Source organism: Mycteria americana, chromosome 6, assembly GCF_035582795.1.
Source record: "Mycteria americana isolate JAX WOST 10 ecotype Jacksonville Zoo and Gardens chromosome 6, USCA_MyAme_1.0, whole genome shotgun sequence".
Taxonomy (NCBI): domain Eukaryota; kingdom Metazoa; phylum Chordata; class Aves; order Ciconiiformes; family Ciconiidae; genus Mycteria; species Mycteria americana.
Window position 1 is genome coordinate 70187777 of NC_134370.1, and position 27119 is coordinate 70214895.

Genomic DNA, 27119 nt, shown 5'->3' on the forward strand with positions numbered 1-27119 from the left:
TTGAAATTAAAAAAAGTTTATTTGAAGACTTGTAAAACAGCTCTGTGAAAGACCAACGTTTCCAAGACACTACGATATGATAACGCATTTTCCTATTGTTAGAATATAAAAAAAGTCACAGTCCTTCCACTATCTAAATAAAAGCATACATTGATGGACCAAACATTTTACTTCCAACACCAAGAAAGTAAATGGGTTTGAAAGTCAGACTAATCCATAGCACCAACACTAGGTGATCACAGCCCTCGCGGGTCTGAGAGTCTGGGTTTGCCATTACTATGCAATAAAGCGGATTAGTGAAGCAAGTCTTAATGTCAAAACAGACCCACGAGCACTGAAGAGTTCATGCAATGAACTATCATAATGCATTCTTTTTACATTCCATTGATGCAAACAACAGTAGCAAGCCAGAAACACCAAAGAGTTCCCGTTAAACTCCAAGCTTCCATTTCGGGACAAGAAAAATCTTCAGAACTTACAAATGCCGGTTCCATTTGAAACACACAGCTTTATTCACTTTCTGTTTACATAATTTGTGCAATAGAGACATGTGCAATAGGAAGGTGAAGAACAAGACGTAGAAGTGGACAGTATTACAAGGATCCAATTATCACTTCCAATTAGCACCGTATTATACTGCTTTCCGATGATACTCGGGAGGGGCTACTTCATAGTCACTGGCACTAAACAATGCGGAGGAATTCTTTGCTAAATACCTATGAAAAATAATGAAAAGATTAAATTACTTTCTTGCCTAAAGCCTCTGTTGTTTAGCATCACGAGTGAATCCTTAGGTGTTTGCTGAGACCATAAAACATAATTTCAAGAGTACAAATCTAACATGTATCTCCTAAAAAGTCAGCTGTGTAAAGCAATTAAAGATTTGACAGCTCACGCCAAAAAAAAAAAAAAAAAAAATCAATTCCAAACCATTTGTCAAGCAACTCTGCCTCCAAGTGAGCACAGGGAGGTTAACATTAACGGGATGAAGCCGTTGACATTTGAGGTTCAGTCAGCTGCTGCACCAAGAATTGATTTACTACTGATCATACTCAAAGGGGCAGGGACAAAGAGTAGGACACCATGAAGTTCTGTCTGCACAAATATGGAACTCAAACAGCCAAATAAACGACGGCTAGAGCAGAACGAGCAATGGTCACCTACGCGCAATAGCAGAAGATAAGCATTACAGGCCATTACTTCTCATCGAATGGATTCGGGGATTTCTGGTCAATGCACTGGCTTCACACTTCTATCTTTACAGCTGAAAGCTCTTGAGCACGTGCATTTACTTCAGACTTACCCAAAAGACTATGATCTGCTCAAGACTTTAGGACTATTCCAAGGCAAGTTTGCCCTGGAGGTCAGGCTGATCCATTTCTAGTTCTACTGCAGAGCTGTCCTGGATTTGCTGAGGGTTTTCTTTCAACTCCCAACAGCTTACCCAATCACACAGAGGTCAAAGTTGGCATTTACTGGCAAAACAGCTTAATGCTTTGTTACCCTACTTATTTACAAATCAGCATTTCCAAACACCATCAGCAGACCACTAAGGCCTTGTATGAAAACACACAGAACACTTCTCTTCTCCATGACATAACCACAAATGGAAGTTTACGGCTTTAGTCAACTTGACCAATAAAATCTGCCAGTACAGCAAAAGCAAAGAGCTGCACCGACACTGCCAGCTCGCATACAGTTCCGTACCACACACCCGTTCCTACCTATATGTATAAACACATTGCAGAAGCATCACACTAAGCTCCTCTGGTGCAGTTCAGATGCATGGAAGCTGCTGAAGTCATGCCCAGACATACGTAGGGGGAATACAGGTATGACACCTCAGACACTAAACTGAAGTTTAATTCTGTTTTAGAATCTCACATTCAGGAAACATTTCCAGGTGAACTAAGCAGCAAGTGACTCCGTAGTTCCTTATAGCAGTGAGGAAGTAGTTTATTGCCTGTCTGAAATCAAAAGTCCAATTTTTTTTTTTTAAGAAACATTTCATATTGAAGTCTTGTATTATTATTTAGGATGAGGCTTTCATCCTAAATATGTCTACGGCACCACAGCGTAGTGCAGTGCACTAAAGCTACAATGACAGTTTATCCCAGAAATAACATTAGTAAGGTTCATCAGGTTTTAACATTTGTTGTTGAGTAACTGTTGTGTAATTTAATAGTTTGCTGTAATTGTCATCGGCTTTTTATAGCAACTACAAATAAGTGCTTCAACATTTATTTTGAAACAAGCAGCAGACTTGGACAGTTTAAAAATGCAGACTAATAGATACGTAAACACACGTTTAACTAGCAAGAACCTCAGTATAACTGGAGAGCAGTTAAAACCAGTCTTACTCATGTTACTAGACAGCAGAGTTTGAGAAAGCTTCACTGCAGTCTTTGGCGAACATACCATGCACAAGCCCAAGATAATTAACATAGGTTATATAACAATTGTTCACAGAAAATAGGCCACATTACAACAGCCTGTGCTTACTTAACTTTTTCTTTCTTGCTGGAAGACTTAAAAAGTACTTACTTTAAGAAGTCATGCAAATAGTTTAACAGCAAAGCCAGACTCTTCTCATCAAGAGGAGTGTAAGCAAGCATAGCTCCAATTCGCACTGTTTCAAAAGAAGTAGCACTTGTTAGTTATAAACAACTTTAAGGTTTTAGACTGCACTGAAATACTTGTTACAGTAGCATATAAAAGCAGCCCAGGAATCTATTTCAATATAGAAAGCCCACCTAAAATACCTAGGCTGTTGAAAATCCATTTCCATTCTAAATCCTTGAGTGGCTCTGAACATTTTCGGTACATGGCATAAGGAAAGAATGAAACAATGTTTCATAGCTGCTTGTCAAATTTCTGCAGGTCACACCCGCTGACACTCAAGACAGGAAAAGGAAGTGTTTGAGCGCTTCTAACTACTGCTCTTCTCCAATCTCCGGAGGCCATACTCACCGAATAACCTCAGCAGGTGTGGGGCACCATAGACTTGAGACATGGGAGCATCTGGGTGATCTGCTAAAATTTCAGCATATTGGGGCCTCTCAAACTTGTACAGTAGTTGAGTTCCCAGCATGACATTGAAGTATTCTTTAATTCCAGCCACAACTTCATTGACTGCATACTCCCTGGGAAACAGAGAAAACACCGCAAGTCTTGTTCAAGTGACTGGATGGACACAAGATGAGAGTTGGCTTGGCGAGTCCATCAACATCGTGAAGATCTTTTACAAGCCTTCAGGTTTTTCAAGGAAGTTTGTCAGGAGGCCTTAAGACGTACAGCTGCAGGGAGTGATGCATTTCAAGACCTCCTTTAAAAATGGACTGTTCTGAACTCAGTAAGAATTTAGGCAAACCAAAAAAGCCCTGCTTTTAGTCATCTAGTCACTTAAAGAAGTTAACTCTTAGAGCAGTCCTTTCAAAGCAACAGTGAGTGTTTCTAAGGATACTTATCAGCTCTTCTGTTTTCAACCAAAGTTAATCCCAACTCACATCAGCTTAAGAGTACAATACTACAAGTAATCAGACTGAACTCCTGCTTAACGGAAAGGGACAGCCACCCAACATTTCAGGCCAGTGACCCTTTCTGACTAGGCCTCCCAATGCCATACTCCTGCAGGCCTCCAACTTCACAACTAATGGAATAACTGTAGGCTTTAACAGTGACACTGCAAATCTGAGAAGTACAACCCTCACTCCACCCTGCAAACAAATTTAGAACAGACATTAGGACAATTACATAAAAGAATGTTAAAACACCCTGACAAGTCAATAATATGCTTCCTCTGGAACAGAAGAAAATGACTTCACATTTCTAATTTCTCTTCCTTTAAAACAGGAAAGCTTTGTTCAAGAATAAACACACCTTGTTTGTTGTCAGGGCTGGACTGCTGGGGTAATTACAAATCAGAATCTTCAAAGCTATCACCTCAAGGTAATTAGCTCTGCCCATCTGATTCTTTTAAAAGTCATCGTCTACCTCCCTGTCCCCCACCCCTCTACCTCCATGAGGGAGTCCACCCACACAGTAACACTCTCCTCATCTGCTAGGCAGCTTTTTTGATAGTTTGTTCAGCTCATATGTAGCAAGTGCCACTGAATTTATTCACCCAATGTAGGAAGCCTGAGCTAGAATGAAGGGGTGGAGAACTAGTCACTTATATCAGCTTCCTTTAGGAAAAGGCTTAGGGAAAGCAGGGGAAGCAGAAATAATATCCAGAAAGCAGAACCACATTCTTGAATTACCTCCTCAAAGATATCTAAACTCCTCGATCACCTTGGTTTGGAACATGAAGCTGGACATAGGGCTGGGACATGTTTAACCACCTCACTAAGTTTTCCATTAAATACAAGTCCAACACCAACAGCAAAAGAGGTATTTCAGGTTTGAAATGACCACTACTTACTTGTTATCAGTATTTCCTCGTGATTTTTTGTAGTTTGCATAATCCTCTAAAATGGAGTCAACGTTCTTCTTGGCAGGAAGATAGAAGAGCTACACAAGCAGCAAAACCAAACAAATACAAGTTATCTAATTTATGCAGACATTTCTATCTGCATGCTAAATTTAAATCAAGATACATAAGGACATTTCTAGAATAAAATTAACAGGTTAAGATGTTAAGTGTTATTAAAGGAACGCCCAACTGTTTTAGTTGTGCACACCAAAAAAACCCCATAGCAGCGACTACATCCATGTGTCCATTTAACATTTGTGCTGCTCAACAGCAACCCGATGATGAACAGCAAAAGTCACCCCAAGAGTCAGAGGTACGCAGCAAAGCACACACATGCCCCTACAGACCTGCCCACCCCAGGCCACACAGCAGTTACAAAAGCAACAGTGGCCGTTTTGCCTGTTCTTCCGTCTGCTGGTCCTCTTTTATCCACAGTTCAGCACCTGGCACTAATATTGCTGTGAAGCAAATAAGCCTGCCAAGCTCCTGCTGGGAAGTTTCACTGCCTGCACAGTCTGAAGAGTATTAGAGCTACACCAGAGCTTACAGAATTGAAAACAAGTATTCCCAGCCATGATTCACCCAGGATTAACTTCCATCTTTAATACCATACACAGATCATCTGTACCCACAGACACTAGTTCAGTTGTATGTGGCAAGGCTCGGTAGTACAGCAAATTCACGCACTTGGGGGCTGGGGTTTTTTTGAGGCATAAGTCCCAGTTCACTTATCTGTTGCCTTTCACAAGAGCACCACAGTCTGAAGACATTCAGGGGGAAAAAAAAAAGTTAATTCTCCAGAACTGGAGTCAGTGTAACACATAGTAGTGCTTAAGCACATTTACTGCTGATGCAAGTCCAAGATTTGTATTCACTAAGAAAAGTCAGTCTTATCCACGTAGGACTTGAACAAGATTTTTACGTGTCTGGGATTGCAAGAACAGAGACAGTACCTTGGAGTAGCAGTAAGTTACAGCATGCAATTGCAACCTACCAAACAGTATTATTTTCTATGCTTCTTACTGATTTTAGTAAGCAGTTTCACACAAGAAACAAGTTGTGATCCATTAATACGTTTTTAAGTTCATAAACATGTTTTACACTTTTAAAATGGAAAGCAAAGTTTAATTTACTGTAGCAGGAAGCTTTATATGGATCCAGCCTGGCAGAAGTGAAGAATTGCTACCCTGAGCGACAGCTTTCTGTCAGAGCTGTAGAACAACTTAATATACTCACAGAACTTGGCAGTGAATGACACACAAACAAGGCAGGAAGGAGCTGAGGTAAAACATGCGTCACACATGATATTCCTACAGACCAGTCCTCTACCAACTAAGTAACCTGCTCAAAGCATACCAGCAGGCCAAACATGCATAGAGTTAACACCACACTTAAAGCTTAAGTAAGTTTTTAAAATTAGTTGCCTTTCTAGCTTATGCTTGATTAGACCAAGGCTAATTTACATGCAACTCTGCTGAGCCACAGTCCTACTCACAGGTGACCTTTGGTTAAAATCCAACCAAAATGAGAACTGTCAAGTAAGCCATCAGGCTGCTGTCAAACCCCACAAGAGATTTCACTACACCGCACTTGAAGAGGATAGGAAATTCTAGTTTTAGTGTCCTCGCCTATACGTGCCCCGATTGTTCTTTTGACAAATTACCTGCTTTTGCCTGGTGATCAAGTCCCAGTCATCTACCAGCCATGGTTTCAGCTCTTCTGGGATTTTCACCTTCACTTCAACTCTGTTCATAAATGTTTCTTCCTAAAAAGAAGTGAAGCCAGACCAATTCCTTTCAGATAACCGTCCCAGCTAAGAGTCACCCATACTCCTTATTTTCACAACTGAAATACACCACTGGACTGAGGAATTACTACAGTAATTCCTGTAGGCTCCACAGGGAACAAGGAAATAGCTTATTTTTTTCAAGGCCACTTGGGAACCTTAGTTTTGCAAGTTGTAACATTTGACACTGCCATACTGCAGGACAAAGTATTGCTGTCTGTATTTCTGAGCAAAGCAACCTTCCTGTTTTCTATTAAAAATCCTGTGAGAATGAGAAAAACATACACTTTCAACCGTTGGATCTACTCGAGCCCTCTTCTTCCTAGGAGGCTGAGGAGTCTCACTGGTACTGCTCCCTTCTCCAATTCCTGGAGCTGTACAGAAAAAAAGAGACATTACGCTACTTAAGAAATCTGATAAGTCAGTAAGAAATACCAGTAAAAAAAATTTAGAAGAAGGATTTAAAAGTAAGACCCAGATTTCTCTCAAGTCACCTTTTCACTTGTTTTTTTGTTTTACATATTACTTGTATTCTGGAAGTCCCACATACTTGTGACAGTTTAAACTGCTATATTTCCACTTATCTGAAGATGGCAGTTTCTGCATTAAAAACAAACCAATATGTCAGTATCTGTAACATTCTTCGGAAGAATTTTTGGAACCCGCAACTCAGCTTTGCAGATATGTCACATCTCCATCTCAATAACAAAACACAAGTTTGACTTATTAAATTATTTCAATGGCTCCATGGAAATATCACTTTGCTTTTAATTTGCAAGAGGTCAAAATCTTGAGAGACTGAAACAAGTAGTTTGTGTACAAACCAGAAAAGTATGCATTCCCCCTGACCAAGAGGAAGAGACATCTGAAGTCCAAGAGGAACACAAGGTGATAGTGAGTGAACTTAGTTGAGGCAGATTTCAGGTCTTATTCCAGGTAAGAATCCTTCACTAAGGCTATCCACTTATATACAAAATAAAGACGTACTTACTTTTCTGTTTGTTCTTTTTTGTTTTCCTGCAAGAAGAACACAAATTATTGCAAATATAAAGATAGTGGTACTTAAAGAATTGAAAGCAGAAAGCCAGAAAAACTGGCCACTAAGTTCAGAACAACGAGCAAATACTCCATGGCCTATGGAGAATTTCGATAAAAGCACATGAAAGAAGCGTCAGATATGATTTAGCATCACAGTTATGATACTACAAGATTTTTCATTTAACAGGTTATAATGCACCATTTTGGGGGGGAGGGGGGAATCACTAACTTAAACCTACAAAACCCCAGAAGGCATGCCAAGAACACATGAGTATTTAAAAACAGTACTGACTGACACTTATGCAAGTAACATCTACAGATGTTTCATACCTTCCAAGTGCTCTTGGAAAACTACGCTAGATTTGTAGGTGGTTTATTTCTGTATTTCAGGGATCACTTAGAGACAGAATATGGGACAAGGAAACAGAAGTGCTGGGGATTATCGGATAAATATCAGTCAACTGAATTAACTTCCAGTAAAGTATTGGAAAAAACACCACAAAGTTTTACCACTACAGCAGTAGAGGGAAGTTTAAATAGCCCTATCAGAATTATATGCATGAAGCTGCATGGACTGCCTACAATTCCATCATCAACTTTTAGGGGAGATCGCAATTACACTTGCCACTTACTAGAAACATTTTGAACAGTTGTAAATAGCCTTGTCCCTAATATTTAACTTCTTCCAAACACTTCTCTCAACACTTAACTGTTTCTAATTTACACGCTTCACACTTCTCTGAAGCCTCTAGCCTTAGCCCTTATTTTTATTCCAAATGAAAAGTTGTACTTCCAAAAATTTTAAAGACTCCTGAAATACAATGCACACGGCATGTAAATATGCAGATAGGTCAAGAGTATCAATGACAAAATTAAACTGTCCTAACAGGTATTTTTGTTATTATCTAAACTTTGTATATTTACTAACCATTTTCAGAAAATTTCAATTAAGAGTACCACTAGTCATGTTTCAATTTGCTCACTATTAATAGGAGTCCAGTTAAACCTCTCAAAAAAATTGCAGATTGTGTGGATAAAACTCTTTACCAGTACAAGCTTATTTCCTTGGAAATTCACCACTATCTCAAGTGACTCTTGCATTCAGGCTTTGAACTGGGTTTATCTGGGTCAGGAAGTAGGCAGAGTTTCTAGGAAAGTCTGAAGATAGGAAGAGTAAGGCTTTTTTTCAAGCTTCAAGTCAAACAAGCATTAGGCTTAAACTGTGGGCAGAATAAAGATCATCTCTCTCCAGGAAGAAGGAACAATTGCCAAGTTAAGTCACTGATAATGGGCTTGTGTATTGAAGAGAAAGTATTTTCTTCCAAACCTAGAGTAAACAAGGAGGAACACTGAGTTCTTTCCAGAATCAAAATCACAAGATAAAAATAATGTTAAGCATTAGTCTAGAAGCAGAGTCTTAAAAAACTGGAACAGACAGGTAATAAAAAGTACTTAAAGAACTACCACAATTAAGACATTAAACCACATCTATGTTACTGAAGCACAAAGTCTAGCTTAAACCATTCTAGGCAGTTGCTTGTGCTCTCCCACCTCATTCCTTATATCTCCTGATTCCTTATATTTCAAGCCTCTGCTTCAAGTCAAAGCAGCCATCTGTTTGCAAAGTCTAAAAGGCAAATCTGAGTTAGGGAACAAAGAGAAAGAGCTAAGGTTAGAGACAAAACATTAGTATTTGGCAGATTTTTGATAGCCTGTACAGCAGGCTGTCTGGAATAATACTCTTCACCAGGTGAAGGCAGCTGTGCAAGGTGAAGTGCTGTGGTAGCATACAGTAACTGAAGCATGCAGTGCACTCGGTATCCAGGAGAAAGATGCAGCATCTGTATCACAGAGGTTATAGACAGCCCTACTGATAGAAGTTGTAGCCCGAGATGAGCAGCACATCATAGACAGCCAGATTCCATTAATCAGACCAAGCAGACTCTCATTTTGAGACATACATCTGAAGAACACCATGCATGTTCCCCATGATGGCAGATAATGCCTTCCTGCAAGGACAAAGGGAATGCAAGTCCTGAAGTGACTCAAAAAGATGAAACATATCTAGGATAGATTAAAACCCATCCTTTAGTGCCACTTCACAACTACACTATGAACAGCAAGCCCTGAACTGCTGTATAGAAGCAGTATAAAAACTTTCATTGACTTCTCTTTATACAGCAAGTATGGCCCAGCTGCTATTCTTCATTCACATATTTCTCTATTGACCAGCATTTTTCACTGAAAACTGACAAGAAAACTAAAAAGCAGCATGGAATTTTCAAGGAAGCTTCCATGAAAAGAGTTTAATTAAAAGACTGAACAGAGCTGCAAGGTGCTAAAGATCTCACAGTTCAAACTTAAGGGATGCATCCCACTGTGGTCAGACATTACCTCCTCAAAGAAGCAGGGCCAGCAAGCAGTTCTGGTAAGAAGCTAAGCCAGCCCCCATTGCAGGGCTCTATTTGAGCAGAACAAGAACACACAGCTATAACAAGAATATTCAAGTACTGAGGATCAAAATGTGAGACTGAATTAGAAAGTCAAAAATAAATGAACTACTGACATAACCATCTGAAATTGTGTAGAAACAAGATAACCAGTAGAAAACAAACAGTATTACAGCTTACAGAACAGCTCACAGCAATGAAATGCTACATATCAAAGGTGACAGACTCAGAAGGAAAATAAGCAGTCCATGCCACAAGAGCATAATGCTGAACTCCGACCTCGGTATCCAAAACAGGACTGTGTTCACGATCGAATGGCAAGACTAAAGAGGATGCCATAGAAGACAACATACTGAAAGACTGCGCTTTACCTTTCCACACACATTCATCAGAAGAAAGATAATCAAGTATCTGCCACAAAACCTTGGGTACCACCTCAAGAAGCCAGCACTCTTTGCACAAAAGAGTTGGTGTTAATGCTCAGAGCTCTAAACTGGAGTGTCTTCCGGGACATGTCTAGAAAACTGTCAGTAAAAAATAAAAATAGCTTAAAAAATAGCATTCAACACAGACAACTGACACCAGGAAAAAAAACAAGACTTTGGAAGGTTTACTTACTCCACAACAGTTAGGAGTCCATGACCAGGTAGATAAAAGTGTTGGGAAAGTAAAATACTTGTTATTGTCCACAAAATCCACGTGCCTTTTAAAGGGACTTGGAGGTCTGTCAGAACCTCCCTACAATAGCTGGTTAGGATATGAGCAGCAGAGAATGAAGGTAGCTACCACTTGGTCTCAGGCATTTCAGTTCAACACATTTGTAAGTGCCAGAAAAAGGAGATTGGGTGCCAATTTACTGATAAAACAACAGCTGTAACTAAGCTATATGAAATCAAAAAGACTCTCCTAATACAAGGCAACTAGAAATAAAAAAAATAAATTAAAAGATTCAAGTGTGAAGAATAAGTATGTTGGAAAGAAGAATGAAATCAGCCACTATTGCTCAAGCAGCTTGGTCACTAACTTAGCTGTGAGAAGAAGCATTCCTATCAAGATTCAATTAAACCATCGAACGTTATTAGCAAAAGGCTAAAAGCCAAGATCCAGATTATATACACACATGTCTCCTGTGCCTGGTCAGGCAACCTGACCTTAGAAGGCACATAATAAAACCAGAAGAGGTAAAGAGAGCAAAGAATATTGGGTAGGGTACAACAGCTTCTATACCAGGAGTAACCAGGCAGGCAAGGGCTTTCTCAAGCTGGCAACTGGACAGGAAGAAGAGGGGAAATGTGGTAGAGGTATCACTAGTGATAAAAGGTGAAGCTCGAAGAACTGATCAATCTTTCCTCAAGACAGATAGAAAAGACCAAAAAACCAAAGCAGCAGATGTTAAAGAGACAGGAGGAGTCATCCTCTTTCCTCCCCTCTTCAACACAGTACTGAATTAAAATAAGAACACACTGCCGCAAGATGACGGGGATGCCAGAAGTCCATACGGTTCAGAGGTTATTAGATAAATATAAGACAGTCCTACAAAGGGTTATTCAACCCATCACGTGGATACAGCTCTAAAGTCCCTTAGTTAGAGACTGCTAGAAGCAAAAAGGGTATTTGGGGGAGAACAGCATTCTAGGCTTGACTCACTTGATTATCCCTGAGCACATGTTACTGGTGGCCATCAGACAGCAGAAGAGGTTAAGAAAATCTCCGGCCTGAGCCGGTGTAGCCATTCCAATGTTGTTACAGCCCTAGACAACTGGCATGTAGGCAGCGTTCACATGCTGCCTGACATTTAGAGGACTTGAAGTAGCTTGTGAGAGAGGTACTAGCTGTGCCAAAGATAGCGGAGGATGCCACAAGAGACATGCAGCAGGAGCATATGCTTTTGAGTAATATGTTCAGATTAAGAACAAGACTTCTATTAGAAGAAAAAACAACTCCCCCCAAGTTGAGATACTGTTTTGAGAGCATCTCTGATGAGACTGCTTGCATGTATCATTTAAAAAGATGCCATTCTCAAATTTGTTATTCAGTGCTGTATCCTCCCTCCAGAACACTCTCAGGTGCCCTTCTTATTTTCCAAGCACCCATTAACTCTGATTGTTTACTGATTTTTTTCCAAGTTAATCATATTAGGCCCAGCAAAGGTAGCAAACTCTTAGAAGCTGGAATTCAGCAGAGCTACATATAACACAGTCTGGAGAAGCCAGTATCTGTAGTGTTGTGTTTCATTTTTGGCAACCTGCTATAACCATAAACATTTTTTTTCTATGATAGTTTCTAGTTATCATAAGAGGATTAATTATTTTAAAAACAAGTGTATACAACCTGCGTTTCATGCATATTTCTATTTTATCAAATATTGCTTACAAATAGCCTCAAAAGCTTTTTGAGCCAGTTACTGCAGTTTATAGAAACAGCTGTTCTGAACAGACTCAAGCCAACAATAAAAATATAGCACATTAAGGAGCAGGTTCAAACCTCACATTTCTAACGCCGTCTATCGTAGCAGCATCACTTCCAAGACTTACAGAAGACAGAGCAGTTTGTTACTGATTTCCATGGAAGCAGAACTCCAGGCTACAGTAAGCATGCAGACCAACTGTAACCTTCTAGAACTATCCAGTTTCAAAAATCTGAAGTCAGTTGTCTTCCACTTCTTTTTAAAGAGTGGACACACTGAATGCATTTGACTACTCATATGGTACCCTATCCCAACTGAAAAGGTATACATTTCAGAGAAACTAAAAACTGGTAGTCCATACTGGCTTAAAAAAACAACCAAAACGATATACTGCAGTACTTATAATGGTTAACCGAATTGCTACCGAAGCTTACATTATTACAACTGAGGACTTTAAGAGTCTCTCAAAGAAATCTACAAAAGCAAGGAGATCTGGATTTCAGGATGAAAATCCTGGTTTGACAATCCATCCTTAACTCACCGCGTCGATATTGTAGGGGTCTCCAAACAGCAAACAGTATGCGCTCCATCTCGTCTGAAAAATCTAGGCACAATGGGGGTTGAGTTAAGGAAAGAATGTCAGACCTAGTGTTTAGCCTTAAAGAGAATCTATTTAAGATTCAAAAATTTACCTTTTTAGCAGCATATTATAGTCTTACTGAACATTCCTGGAGGATAAGTTGTGCTTAGATTGCTATTTCCTTTCCATTATTGTTTGGCTATCTGAAGAATAAGTTTCAAAATATAAGTTACCTTTCCCTCTGTTCAATCCTCCAAGAATGCTACAAAAGGTAAATTTTGAGGCCCAAATAGGTTGACAGTGTTACCCTTTTAGAATAGTTGCATGATCAGTTTCTCCCCCTCCCCGCCATCAGTACTTTATGTATCTGCAATGACCTTAGATTTACAGCAAGAGAACAATCCAGAAGTTTTATTGTGGAACTGTATTCTGAGATTTTTCAGAAGCCATCTTGCCTTTAGCTGTAAGCAGGATCTGAGCAGCAGTAGTTTGGTCAATAATAAATCAGTATCACAACCCTGCATCACTGCTAGGGTAAGTCAAAGTATTTCTTCTCCCTCAGCCTCCAAATAGGGAAGAAAAATAGGGAGACTTTGTTGAAAGAAGCACAGGTCTAATTTAGAAGGATGCATTGGATGCTGGTAATGACTAGAGACTAGGAGCAAGATCAGTGCAACAAGCATATGGGACCCTATTATAAATAACTTTCATCACGCAAGACTGCTGTTCTAATGACAATAGTTTTCCTTCTTCCCCTTTACAGCTCTGAAAATCCACCATCAAGGAATTAATTTTTCCAATCAACATGAAACAGAAGTTTCAGAGAATTAGCTTATTGTCTGTTTTGCTGTGCTGGAAACAACCACCCATGCTTCGGATAGTGATGACAGCAAAAAGCAAAGCCACTCCCTTTCCCCAACTGGTTTCAACCAGAGAGTAAAGACAGACCTGGTAACATGCTTTCAGGCTTTAGACTTACACAGAGGCTTAAGACGAAGTCATTTTTGCTGTGTGGGTCTCCCTTGGATGCAACATTATTAGGTGTGGTTGAGAGGATGAAGCCAGCTTTGATTTCAAGCACAGGTTAACATTTAGCATTTACTCAGCCAGAGAGAACAACTCATCCCACTGCAATCAGTCTGAACTACCAAGATGACTAAAGCCGACAGTATGGGGAACCTAATCCTGACGTTACTATTGAGATGTTCCCTATAATGCAAGTCGTAGGCATTTACAATTGAGTCATCACTACCTGTGTCAAAGTTACACATGAAATTAATTCTACCCCCGCTGACTAAAATGCGAGAAGACTCAGGTGCAACAACCCCTTAAGCAGCCGAATTAGTAATGGCCATAATTTAGATCTGTTTTAATTAGATTTTAATGACATTAGGAACTGTCTAAACAGCCATTTGGGTTGGGTTTTTTTTCCCCCCAAATGAAGACAAACAGGTGACTAGGTCCCTGTCAGAGGTCCGTCCTGAGCTGACAGAGCACACCAAACCAGTGGTGTTAAAGCACCTCCGAATCTACAGCAACAGACCACGAGGGAGCATGCATGCAGCGTTATGGCCAGATCCATCGGACTCCCCATTCCAGAGACCAAGAGCCAATGCACAGCCTTGGCTACGCTTTGACTAATCCCAAAGTGAAATCTGCATTCAGGATCTAGAGCAAAAAAAACACAAACCACCAAACCAAAACTGTACCCACTACTGCTGCACTGCTCAAATCAATGATACATATTTCATAACATAAAGTCACCCATAAATGAGACATGAAATCTGAGGCTGCTGCCAAATGCTCTTAGGAATTGATCTCATTTCAGCAGCTTCCTCATGAAGACCAGAATCATAAGTGAAGTTCAGAGTTCAAAACATCACATTAGTAATGACCACCTACATAATTAAGTGAAGTACTACCCCAAACAGAAGAGTTTCATGGCACATGAGCGAAGCAGTAGAGCTGTACTGACTGTATGAGAATCTAAACATAACACCATACAAGCCTATTCTGAAAAACAAAAAGGATGGAAATGAAAGAAATCTGACAGTTACATCCTGAAATTATTTTTTCTGATAAATGTCTGAGCTTGCTTCTGGTCTCTTAAGATGCAAAACCATTTTTAATAGCATATGGGTTTAGTTTTGTCAAAAACAGCAAAACAAAGACTCCTTAAATACAGTTTTAACAATTGTACAGTAAGAAGGCAAGGCATTTTAAGGACTTTATTCAGAAGTGCTTGCACAGCTTGGAAGAACTGTAAAATTCTATATAGAAACCGATTTCACCAAGATACACGAGTCTTAGGAGGACTCTCCACTTTTTGAGTGTCAGTTCACTAACTTAAGAGAAATAGAGTACAAAAAAGTACAGAGTGTTAGTGTCTACTCAGTACCTTGATTCAGCATGAAACACTGCACAATCTAAGGCAGTTTTAATAAAATACTTCAACAAAGGCCTTTTTAACATCACAAAAGTGAAACAACTTTTGCACAGGTTGTGTCAGAAGTAATGTAGTTTAGCCTGCAGAACCATTCTAACAAAAATACTATTTAAAGATCAATAGTAAAACTGACAAGCAAAAGTTTGGGAGGTTTTTTTGGGTGGGGTCTTGGAGGTGGGTTGTTTTGTTTGGGGGGGGGGGGGGGGTGTGTGCGTGGTTTTGGGGGTTTTTTTTTGGGGGGGGGGGGGGGGGGGGGGGTTTAAATAAAAAGCTTCTTACACTTCAACATTTTTCTGCTGCAGACCAGAAGTCTTCTTGCCCGGAGCAGCACCTCTCATCTTCCCCTCTGCATATTGTTCCCTTTAAAAAGAGTAAATTCGTAAGTAAGAACTTTAATGGAAAAAGCAGCTTGTTTTCCCTCAAAGCAGACCAGGTTATGCAAAATATTTAGACAATGTCTAGTAAAAGGCTTTGCAAATCAGTGTGTGTCATGAGCAGGAACAAATTCAACTCCTTATCAAGATGACTTAGGCTTCTTCATACAACACTTAGCAGTATGAACACCCATTTCCTCCCCCTCCCGCCATCCTTGTTATTCCAAATCGCGTGGAAGCAGCACGCTGCTTCTGAAAAATAAAAAAACAACTTCTCAATAAAAGCACTTCTATTAAAGAAATACAAGATTAGCATTTATGAAAATCAAAGTATTTGTAGGCATCTTGAAGCTGTCCAAGATCCTTACTATTTAACAATATATTTTAAGGATACTGCACAAGAGTAATTTTTAGCCACCTAATTTCCACGTTACAGGATGTACTTGCAGTTGGTCAGGCTGCCTCTCCATTTCATCAACCTACTCTTCCTTAAAACCTCAATTCACCATTTTAGAAGTAAGTAGCAGCTTGCTCTTTCTAAACTGCTAGAGGACAAAGATCAGAACACCTCTGTAAGCCAAAGTATCTCAAGAATGAATGAAAGTATGAACACCTCTTGAAGGCTTTTTTTTTTTTTTAAACTCGCTAACTTCCCTTGATATATAGTTGTTGGATTGACACTAAAAAAAATTATTTACTGACAAGGACTTCTAACAAAAATACTTACTGATTGGCCTTTTGAAGTTCTTTTTGTTTCTGCAAATTGGTATCCACGTATTTGAGCACTCTGCTTTCTGGAACCCATTCATCCCAGCTGAAAAAAATTTTAAAAAAATCAAATGATCATTCCAAAACATTACATAATTGCATTCTACACACAATAGTCAATTAAAAGCTTCACAGAATTTGAGACTGAACTCTGCTTTTGTGTCAAGTCATGGACTGGCACAACTGAAAGTGTAAATTACCAAACGCATTCCCCACTGACTGAAGCTGTAACAATTTTTCTAGGGAAGTGTAACCCTCAGCCATTTCCAAAGAGTTTCCCAAACTTGAAGGATGGGCAATTTAGGAGGGAGGGGACTGTCTTTAATTTAAAAGAAGTATCTCAGGGAAAAAAAAAATTCTACGCTTACTAAATTATGGGACACCTGTAGCCATAACTATATTATGAAGCAAGTTTCCTTTATCTATTCCAACATTTTATAGGTTAACAAATTCAGCAATAAGATCTTACTGTAAGAAGAAGAGCTCTGATTTCTGTCTGTGAAGGAAACCAAGATGGCATGAATATTTGAAGAATCTGAAGTGAACGATTTAAGAGAACAGGTGTTGGGGAAATTGCCATTACGAGCAAGAATTCCACTTTGACAAAGAGTGGATTATCTGAGCAATCTGTCAATTTATTTCAAATAAAACACATTAAAAGTGGCCAAGTTATTCTAAAGTATGCAAGTTAAAGCTCTACATATAAGGAGTTCTGTGTCATTTTCATTTCATGGCAGCAGCTGCCAGTCTTACAACATCAAGGTGTCAAAACCAATACTACTACAGGAGCACAAGGTCTTCAAGAGTGTTAAGACAAGGCAAGCTCAGCATCCAAAAGTTACAGAGAAACACATGTCCAGCTGTACACATTCTAAGACTATGTTTTTCGGGTAGTGCTTTGGTCAGATATTTAAGCCACTTATCTTACTCCTGCCTGTACAGCTGCAAGAGACCTTCAAAAGAAGTAATATATAACTGTGCGGCACATCATACTGTAGGATGAAGAAACTTTTTTGGTATCCTAACTGTTGATATTTGCAAAAAAAAAATTAAGAAGTCGAGCAATTAACAAGTAACAAAGGACCATAATTACAGAAAACAAAATTAAGGAGTCGTATTGCCCCAGTTGTCTAGATCTTGCAGCAACGCCACTTTTAATGTAGTTAATTGGAAGCTTGAAGGCAAAAAAAACTCAAACAGCACAAGCAAGAAAAGCAGGAGTCACGACATCACTTATGGCACCTTTCATCAGAGATAAACAAGGAGAGGAAGTATCGAATTTATGCTGCCTCATTAATATCCAGCAGCCACCGTAAGAACCAATTACGCTCCCCGTAACTGTCGGTGTTTACAATAAAACATTTATCTGTCCATTTGGCAGGGAGGGCGTGCGGATGCATTTTAAAAAGTTACATATTAAAACATGAAGTTCAGCTTTTAATCACGTCAGTGAGATCAAGATACTAGTGACTAAGAGTCTTCACTCTAAAGTCTGCAGCACTGAAATGAAACAAAACCAAATAAAACAGGAAAAAGTGCTCTCTGAAAGACTTCTGGAGTCTGAAGAACTGAAGCTTTTAATCGCTAAGAAAAAAACTCCACTTTTCCCGAATTCAAACCTAGTGACAGAACAGAATTCAAATGAAAGAAAAAAGACAAGAACATAAATGCGATAATCTCATGAAAGTATTCACCTTTAATAGGCTGAACATTTATTTCATGGAGACTTCTTTATTCTTCAGAAATCGCTCACCTAGAATCCTACCATTTTTGCAGAAGGGAAAAGTATCTCTAACTTTACCTTAGCATGAGAGGCAAGAACTGAAATACAGGCTAAACCTGCTCCTGTGAAGGACTAAAATAGACAGCCTTTCCCATTCTGAACACAGCCTTCAGTAAGGCATGCTTCTCCAAATCTTTGCTACCAAACTTTGCTGCCAAAAGTGGTATAAAAGTAAAGTACACTGTGTATTTGAGTAGCAAGTTTTGCTCCGCCTCAGTAGGGGTTGCCTCTCCTACCACACATAACAAGGAAGTTTTTGTACTAGATGCTTCTGCCAGGGAGGAATTACAGTAACTGTTTTCAGACTGGAACAAACAGAACGCTATAAAGCATTCCCATTAGTCTACTGACACCCTAAGCTAGTTTGTCTATACAACCAAAGCTCTGCAGGAAATGGTTAGTTAGGCAATGTTTTCTTTGTGTTACTATAAATCATCGGCTTATGTATAAAAATCATGTAGGTCAATTTCAGAAACAATCTCCTAAGGACAGGGACGCGGTAGTGCTAGTCCATCAAGCTCACATTCAAACTGACAAAGCTTGTGTTTTCCCGCAAAGGAAAATGAAATACTGCTTTCATTTTATGCAATACTTACTTTTTATTCCAACCACTGTAATGGATAAAGTATTTCACTTGCTTGTCCTTTATGGCAACCTTTACACACTGGAACAGAGAAGAAAGTTCAGTCACTACCAGTGAGAACAGAGAGATCTGAATGAATTTTGCTTTTTTAGCTTTCAGTGTTTAAGCATGCAGAGACTTCCATGCAAGCAATTGAAATACCGGCAGCTATTTCACAGCAGAAAGTAAGTTCTCTAACACAAGTTACTGCCTATTCACGGATTTGGAAGGGCTAGGCAAACAAGCGACTCTGCTCAGCTATCCAAAGGGACACCTTCCTTCACGAGAAGGATCAGAAACCCCTGAGGATGACCAGAAGAGTAAACAAGCAGTCACTTCACTACCCCCAGGTTAGCCAAAAGCCATTCACTAGAGAGCTTGTTCACATGCAGGCCCCTACCTCACAGACAGGTAAGCTGGCTGAAGTAGAAGAGTCTTCAAAAGTAAAATAAATAATACGGATCTCTACAGCCACAGAGAGAGCATTATATTCAGTGGAAAGAGTTGCAGTAAGGGCTTTTTCTAGGTTAAGAATGTATACATGAGGTCAATAAAAACAGTTATTTCCATCAAAAGACTGGCCTATGAATACAGTAACTTCCTTATATACCGAGATTAAGATGAGACTATTAAAAAGGGAATACATACACAGCAAGGTTGCTCCAACCACTCCACCATATCACTCAGATTCAGAAGCGTCCCCCACAAACTGCCTTATAATTTAGCACAGCCCCACTGTCAGCCTGCAAGACCCTGCCTCAGCTCATCCAGAGGAAGGTGTTCGGGTCAGCTGGAACAACCGCGCACGCTGCCTGACAACAACACAACTTCCTCCTACCCCTGCACTCTGGCACGTAAGAGCTCAAGCTACCACATCTATGTAAAAGAAAAACACAGCCAGAGACATGCCTCTTCCTGCAAAAACATAGCCCAGAACAGAAACTACATAACCCACCTCACATCCCTGAACTTCTTCACTATACCAAATTAAATCCACCAACTTCTGCTTGGATAAGGCACTTCATCCAGAAAGGCATCAAGTCTTGTACTGGATACACGGAGATACAGATGCCACTGTACCACTTCAACAGTGAAATAATGAGGGTGTTGCAAAACATGAAGGATCACTCTCTTTGGCTCTAGCTTTTAGTCCCTTTTTAAGGATTTTTGCCACTGAAGTAAAAAATTACTTGCAGAAGTCATAACTGCTATTTCCTTGCCATGCGGAGTCACCTCTAAGCATTTGAAAGGGCAGAGCCTTCTGCTACACAATATTTTCTTAAGACCATGGTGGTGACCTCAATGTGGTGCACCCTCTTCAATTAAAAAAAACTGTCAACAGAGAGGAACATCATATTCCAGTACTAATCTCCAAAATACCACATATGGAACTTAAACGCAGTCTCAGCTAGACTTGCAACTAGGAGTAAGGATATCCTAATCTACTCTTTGATATACTACAGCACCAGTGGCTCATTTTGACAGTCCTGAAGTTAAAGCCAGCCAAACACAGACTGTGTGCTTAAGAAGTGTCTACTTGTTTTGAAGAATGTAAGAACTGAGCATGAAGTAAAAGAAGATTCAAATATATTTCTGTGCCAAAATATTTTCCTTCCTGCTGGAGGTTAGAAGAGTCTTAAGCGAATCTCATTTAACTCTGCACTGTACAGAGATGTAAAACAGTTACTGTTTGCCATAATTTTTCACACTAACACAAACACAAGTGCTTCTCTGATCATCTTGCTATGGGAAGCCAAAGATATGGTCATCAGGAATGAAATAACTTATGTATTGAAAATCACAGAAGAAAAACAGATCAAAGGAACAGGACAAAGCTAAGGTTATTATTCATTAGTACCTACACAGTATCATTGTAAAATTAAACCCAGTTCCTTCTGCCATTTCAGAAGCCCAGAAGGATCCAGACTCTCAATATAAATAGCCAGCCAAAAGCTATCTTGCCAACCGGGAAGTCCCTTCTAGCACCCAGCTGGCAGAGCCAGCTCCTGCAACACTCCACCCTTGTGTAAAGGGGAAGAGGGGCACAGCACAGCATGGAGAAGCACACTCCTGTAGCAGATCTGGGCTGTTTAATTGACCAAAGAGTTAAGACTGCTGCTAACAAGTTTGTTTTCACAAAACCAGAAGCCTTGATTACTCTCCTCTCCATACTAGCACCTGGGCAGGCACTGTCAGAAGACAACACTGAGCATACATTCACAAGGAACTTGTCCTCCACTTCTAGAGCAAGGGAGAGAACAGAGCAGAATCACTAAAGTGAAAATGCACTGATGTCATTTTAAAATTAGGATGACTATTTCCTGATAGCATGAAAAGAGGTGTCAAGTATTTCTAGCTGCCTCCCTACTACCACCTCTCTGAAGTTGTTCCATCAGTTAATGTTTACTGACACTAAAAGTAATGGATTTAAGTCTCCGTTTAAGGTGCCCCAAGAATTTCTGCAAGGCTTCTAATCCACACAGCTACAAAAGCCCTTTGTTTCAATTTCAGAGGAAGTAGAAACTGGCAGTCAAATGAGGAGCTATACCTTCAGTAAAACAGATGGCATGGCAGTGACATCTGCTTAAGGCCCACAAGAAAAGCACATCATTCAAAGTGTTGCAGCAGAGGCCTGCAGCTGAAGCAGTAGGGATACTCCTCCAAGTCACAAATTTGCAATGCATTGTTTCTGCAGTTAAAAAGCCAAAACTGAAAATGCCACTTCCTTTTGTCACTTTAATCCAGCATTATCTTCTGCAGTGTTGTCCCATTTGAAGACCACTGATTGTACTCAGCCACCTACACCTCGGAGGAAGCTCAAACTGCAGCTAACTCACTAGCTCATGCATTAGCACCAGCAGCAGGTCCTACGGCACAAATGCTTTCCAGTGTTCTGGGAACATGGGTGTATCAGATGTTCAACACATACAACCACCCAGCCTTTAGTAGGTTACCAGAATAGCTGCATAGTACCATCGGGTTTTCTGAAATTTTTCTATAATATAGAGCTCCAGAATTTATGGCTAATTAATTTCATTCATTATCAGGTTTTCCTTCGTTTCAGTCCTTAATCCTATCTAGTGAGGCACAGCAAGTAAACTAATACAATTCCTTATTTTCTTGGGGAACAGTCAGAACCGTCTGCAGCAATAAGCAACCACACATACCTTTGCTTCATAAAGGAGAGGTCCATGAAAACAAAGCACTCGTTCACCTGAAAGAAAGTTGCAGATAAACATCTTAGAACACCACCAATGTGCCATTTCTGTAAAATACATGTAATCAAGTACAACATAGAATGAATCCAGTGTCAACCTAGAAAGAAATTCAAAGGCAGATACTGATTTGAGAAGCAGGCTGGTGTTTGAGAAGCAAATTTACTCTCCTACAAAAGAGGATCAGAGCTCCAATTATTTAGGCCATGAAGCAAAGATTCCTGAGGACGTCCCTGAAGAGCACTCATGCAAGGACAACTGCATGCAAACCCTGTCCAAGCCTGCCCGGAGTTTTGCAGAACGGCTGGTGACTTCAGCAAACAATTGGCCCCAAAAACATACATTCCTGCCCATACGTCCAGCTGCTGCCAACTCACATTCTAGACACCCTTGCATCCTGTTGCAAGACTGACAGAGAGAACTCCTTCAACGCCTTGAATTTCAGATGCAGACACCAAGACACACTGGCTCGATACAAATTGACTACTTCAGCCTAAGCACTCAAGCAGTAAGCAGGTAAAACTCTTGCTGTAAGGGATTCTTTAGTCTCCACGACATTGCATTTTGATTCAGAGCAGGAAATTAGCTCTCATAAAAGATATCACCTCTGCATCTTAAGCTTCTGACACAAACAAAAGCAAGTGTTATTAGTACTCCTTTTCCTGCACGAAGTACACCACCTGGTACTTCTAGTTCAATGAAGTCAGGAAGAGAGACCCCGACATTGTTTCCCCATCCGTCTTGTGGTACAGAAGAATGCCAGGTTTGTGCAACAGCAAGAAAAAATGTTCACTTTGTGGTTTTTAAGTAGGAAGAGATTGTTCTTCAGTCTGGTTTTTTTTTCCCCCTCAATGGCAAGGTTTTATTGTACAGTTACGTTGTGGGAATTTGAATGTACTTAACACAGGATATCTGAGTACAGATGTTTCCTTCTTCAAAGCTGCAGTAGCTCACATTTTCAGAGAGACAAGCTGCATAATACACTCCAGGGTATAGCACACATCCAGTTCTTGCCACTATTTCCAGGACATATAGGACAGAAGAGAGCTGTCACCGTCACCATGTGCCAGCTGTACAGTACACATACGCAGGTATTTATTCAGTCCCCTGACCGGGCTGGGAAGGAGGTGCACAGAAGCGGGCCGTCCCACCAGTGACACAGCTCTCTATGCCTTCTGCCTTGTGAGCAGCCCAGGAATAACTAGGGTGTGAGAAGGACCAGTTCATGGGCTATAGGTTTAAAAGTACCCTCCGCTGTAAATTTTACTCTACTCTTCAGAAAACCGCTTTCTGCATATTCAAGTGATAGATACAGTCAGTTGCACATCATACCATTAACTTTGACTCTCCCGAATCCTGTTCAATTCTGGCTTTATTTGACTCTTTAACCCGACAGGCACGTAACTCGACATTAATGCAACTTTTACCCAGACGGGCTCTAAACAGACATTTGTTCTGCAAACAGAAATCGAATGTCCTCACATCTCAATATTTTTTTGGTGAGAGGCAGAGCAGTTCTTGCACTCATTCCCAAAACACACTTCCGGCAGGGTCAGTGCCATTACACAGTTTGTTGGGTGGCTGATGACAAACCACCTGATTTTGCCTGAAGCAGAGGAGGGAGGATTCGGACACGCCATTTCACCACCAAGACTGGGAGACAAGCAGATACAGCAACGGCCTCTTTAACCAGCACAGCTACTATCACATTTCACCTAACACATCCAGACTCTGATTCAACAAGATGCAACTATAAATTTACTATTTCATTGCTATGTTGGCTAGCAAGAACTGCTCATGTTTTAAGATTTCATTATTATCCAATCTGTAGGATCCCATGCTCTCCATAGAACTGAAACAAGTATCCACAGTGAAGTCTAAGAACACAAAACTAGGTCAGAAGTATATTTCAACTTGTAAAATCCTTCTATGTATCAAGAAAGAAAAAGGTTTAGAAAGGTTCTCACAGAAGTCCCCATTTTGATACATTCAGTACTTTTTTTTAAATAAAGTGTCTTTATAATCAGGGCTAACAATCAGAAGTTACACTATTATCCTTATGCATCACAGTGCTCACTAGAGCTACTGAAAGACACATCTCTGTTTCAGTTACTGTGCGAGGTCTTTCTAGGTAAGATGTCCACAGTTACTAAGAATTATTTTATTTATTTTTAAAAAACACAACATGAATCTGAAAGGGTTCTTCTGTTTTCATAACCTAACAGGCTCTTGCTCCTTCCCAGCTTACTGCAGACATGCACAAGGCCTCTCCTCTGAATCTACAGACCAATCTCTCCTACACGCTGCCACCGCTGCAGCAAAACACCCACACCTATTCCCTACCCCAAAGGCAGTATTTGTAGGAGAACAGCTCTTTAGCCAAAATAGCTGGTAGAAAGATATCGGAACATGCTCTGTTAACACCTCTGAATGCCAGGCTACACGGAATATTGCACACGGATGGCTGCCACGCTGGCGCCTGGCCAGCGCGTACTGCTCAAACATCAGTTAGGCTCTGAACAGGCACGTCTGCTGGCCTCGCTGTCAAAAGCTTCATGTGAGGAAAAGCTCCTGGAAGTCACAATTCAACCACCCACTCCTTCAAGTGTTTTACATGCAGAGTATTTATAGAAACAAGAGGTTCTCAATCTGTGGATCAAGGATACAACTGCCAATGAAGCCTTCCCATCGATACCAGAGTGGGAGGCTAACCAGCATCTTCAGAACAGACCAGAAAACACAGAAGTCTCATCAGCATCAGCACAAGAAAAAAAAAAAAAAAAAAAACAAAACAAACCACCAAACCTGCCTTGAGCAACTCGGAAGTTGAATCTGACATCTGAGACTCTTTTGTATTTGCATTAAAAACAGTCAGCATCGAGACGCAGAACACCTGAAGTACCTACAACTCTTAATTCATAGTTGCCCTAATGCTGATCTCATTTCTCATGCCTGCATAAAAACATCAGTCTCTTCATTTCAAGGGGTATACTCGTACTTGCAGCTTGACATTTAGGTTTTCCTAGCTCTCATAGGTTTTCACAATAATTTCAGTCTCCTCCTTACCCTTTGCTTTGTGAAAAATGCCAATATGGGTAACTTCCAAGTCTACCTACCACTCTTTGATGTACATGTAGCTCAAAAATCTACAATTAAAATAATTTTCATTTGTCACGCTGTGAAGGGCCATAATAAAGCACTTAAGTTTTAAGCCTGCAGGAGGCTTTATTCACCGCACTTTCCTCCCCTTTAATGTTACAGTTGAGATCACAAACACATTTACATTGTGGAAAAAAGTCTAAAAATTTTAACTTCTGTACTAAGTTTAGGTTGCTCATATTCCTACAGCTGGGAACATAATTTCAGCCTGGAATTCTACTTAAGTTTTAGCTTCTGCAGTTCACTTGATTTCACATTAATTATTATAATGTGAATCATGCATTAAAATCTTGATTATTTCTGCAGGTTAATAATACCATTGGTATTAACGCATGGCATGGAATGCTGATGCACGATTGAACATGCTCCAACATAAGCAGCCATAAAGCACATACAATTACAGTGTTGTTTAAGCTACCTAGAATGGCCAGCTTCCAGTCCTTCTTCTGCAAAATGCACTTTTAAAGATAAATCACAATCGTGTGGAAAGTCCTGCTTAGAAGCCAAACTGAGGGACAGATGAAGAAGAAAGGGTGAAGTAAGTTTTCATTTACCATTGTCTAACATATTCATTTACCTCTATTAGTATCAACCACAACCTCTATCTAAAAATCAAAATGTATGCAAAATAAGCCTCAGAAAAAGCATAATCCTAATCCTTGTTCACCTCAAAAAAAAAAATCTGGTGCTTTGTTATAAATATGGATTCCACCACAGTGCCAGCTGTAGTCCAGATACTGCCCCCATGAATCCTCCTGCATGAGGATCCCTAACTGAGCTCCCTTTCAAGGAAGAATAAATAATAAGCAGGTTTCAAACTCAAGAAAATAAAAATCCTGACAGACTTAGGAGATTGCAACAGTTTTAATGCCAATGCCTGTCCATGCCTGCAAGAAAAGGAAGCATATTTAGAATAACAGGGGGTAGGAAAGCCCCACGTCTTATCAGTAGGAAAGATGAGGAAGAAGAAGAGAGACAAAGACTACGGGAATTCATTTTTTTTTTCCCCCACATATTCTCACACTGTTAGGGCTGAGCAGTGAAAGCTAAAAACCAAATAATCCCCTGTGCTGAGGGATCATAAACACTGGAGTCCAAACCTGGTCTAGCTGAAGGCCTTACTGAAAGCTTGCCTCAGAGCCACAAGCACTGCAAGATGGAGCACTGTAATTATCCTCCGCTTTATTACACAGGCGAGAGCTGGCCGAGGGCAGAGGCTGCCTCCAGCAAGGGCCAGCCCCATGTCAGGTCCGCTGCAAGAGGGCCAGTTGACCTGCCAGGAGCCTCCTCCACGGCCGCCCGGGCCCGTTTGCGCTGCAGGTGTCCCCGCCGCAGGAACACCTCCTGGCAGCCTCGCCACGCCTGGGACTGCGACTCCTCCGGAACAGCAGCGCGATTTTTTTTTTTCTTTCCCCTTTAAATCGCTTCCTTTGTTTCTTTTTGGCCCACCCACCACCGCAAAGTCAGGGGAACGAACGGCAGCAGCGGGTTTAAAGCCGGCCTTTCCAGCAACCGCTGGGAGATGAGGCAGCGGGAGCCCACCGCCGCCCCGCCGGGGGCCGGCCCCGGGCCCCCACTGCCGCCCGGGCCCGGGCCCGACCTCCCCCTCGTTCCCCACCCGCAGCGAACCCCCCACCCCACAGCCCCCAGCCCCGTCGCCCGCTCCCGACCAGGCCTCTTCTCCCCGCCTCCCCTCAGGCCTCACCTCCCCACCTCAGCTTTCACCCCACCTCAGGCCCCCCTTCCCCGCACCGCCGCCCCCCCCACACCCAACCCGGCCCCCCACCCGCACTCACCCTCCTGGAATTTGGGCTTGGGGTCCTGCTTGGGCGCCATTTATAAGTGACTCTCCCTCCCTCCCGCCCCCTCCCCGCAGGGGCCTCACCACCTCCGCCGCATTATGCGCGGCCGGCCCCGGCCCCCTCCGCGCCGCGCAGGCGCGCTGCGCCCCGCCGCATCCCCCGCGGCATGCTGGGACTTGTAGTCTGCAGCGGAGCACCCCGCATGCAGGCCCCCCCAT

General features: G+C 41.0%; 1 protein-coding gene across 5 annotated transcripts; it reads right to left on the minus strand.

Moving 5' to 3' along the window:
- On the minus strand, window positions 1-27037 carry MORF4L1 (mortality factor 4 like 1). 5 transcript variants are annotated; one of them, XM_075506474.1, is made up of 14 exons: window positions 26896-27037; window positions 21893-21939; window positions 18700-18767; window positions 16790-16855; window positions 16280-16366; window positions 15458-15538; window positions 12694-12756; window positions 7249-7274; window positions 6543-6631; window positions 6135-6236; window positions 4421-4509; window positions 2971-3143; window positions 2545-2629; window positions 1-716 (listed from the first exon to the last, which is right to left on the minus strand). In XM_075506474.1, exons 1-14 carry the CDS (start codon window positions 26933-26935, stop codon window positions 632-634), a joined length of 1101 nt encoding a protein of 366 aa, XP_075362589.1. In that variant the 5' UTR covers window positions 26936-27037; the 3' UTR covers window positions 1-631. The 5 variants fall into 5 exon arrangements, with proteins under 5 accessions (XP_075362589.1, XP_075362591.1, XP_075362590.1 ...); XM_075506476.1 differs by lacking the exon at window positions 16790-16855; XM_075506475.1 differs by lacking the exon at window positions 12694-12756.
- Between the last annotated feature and the right edge of the window lie 82 nt (window positions 27038-27119).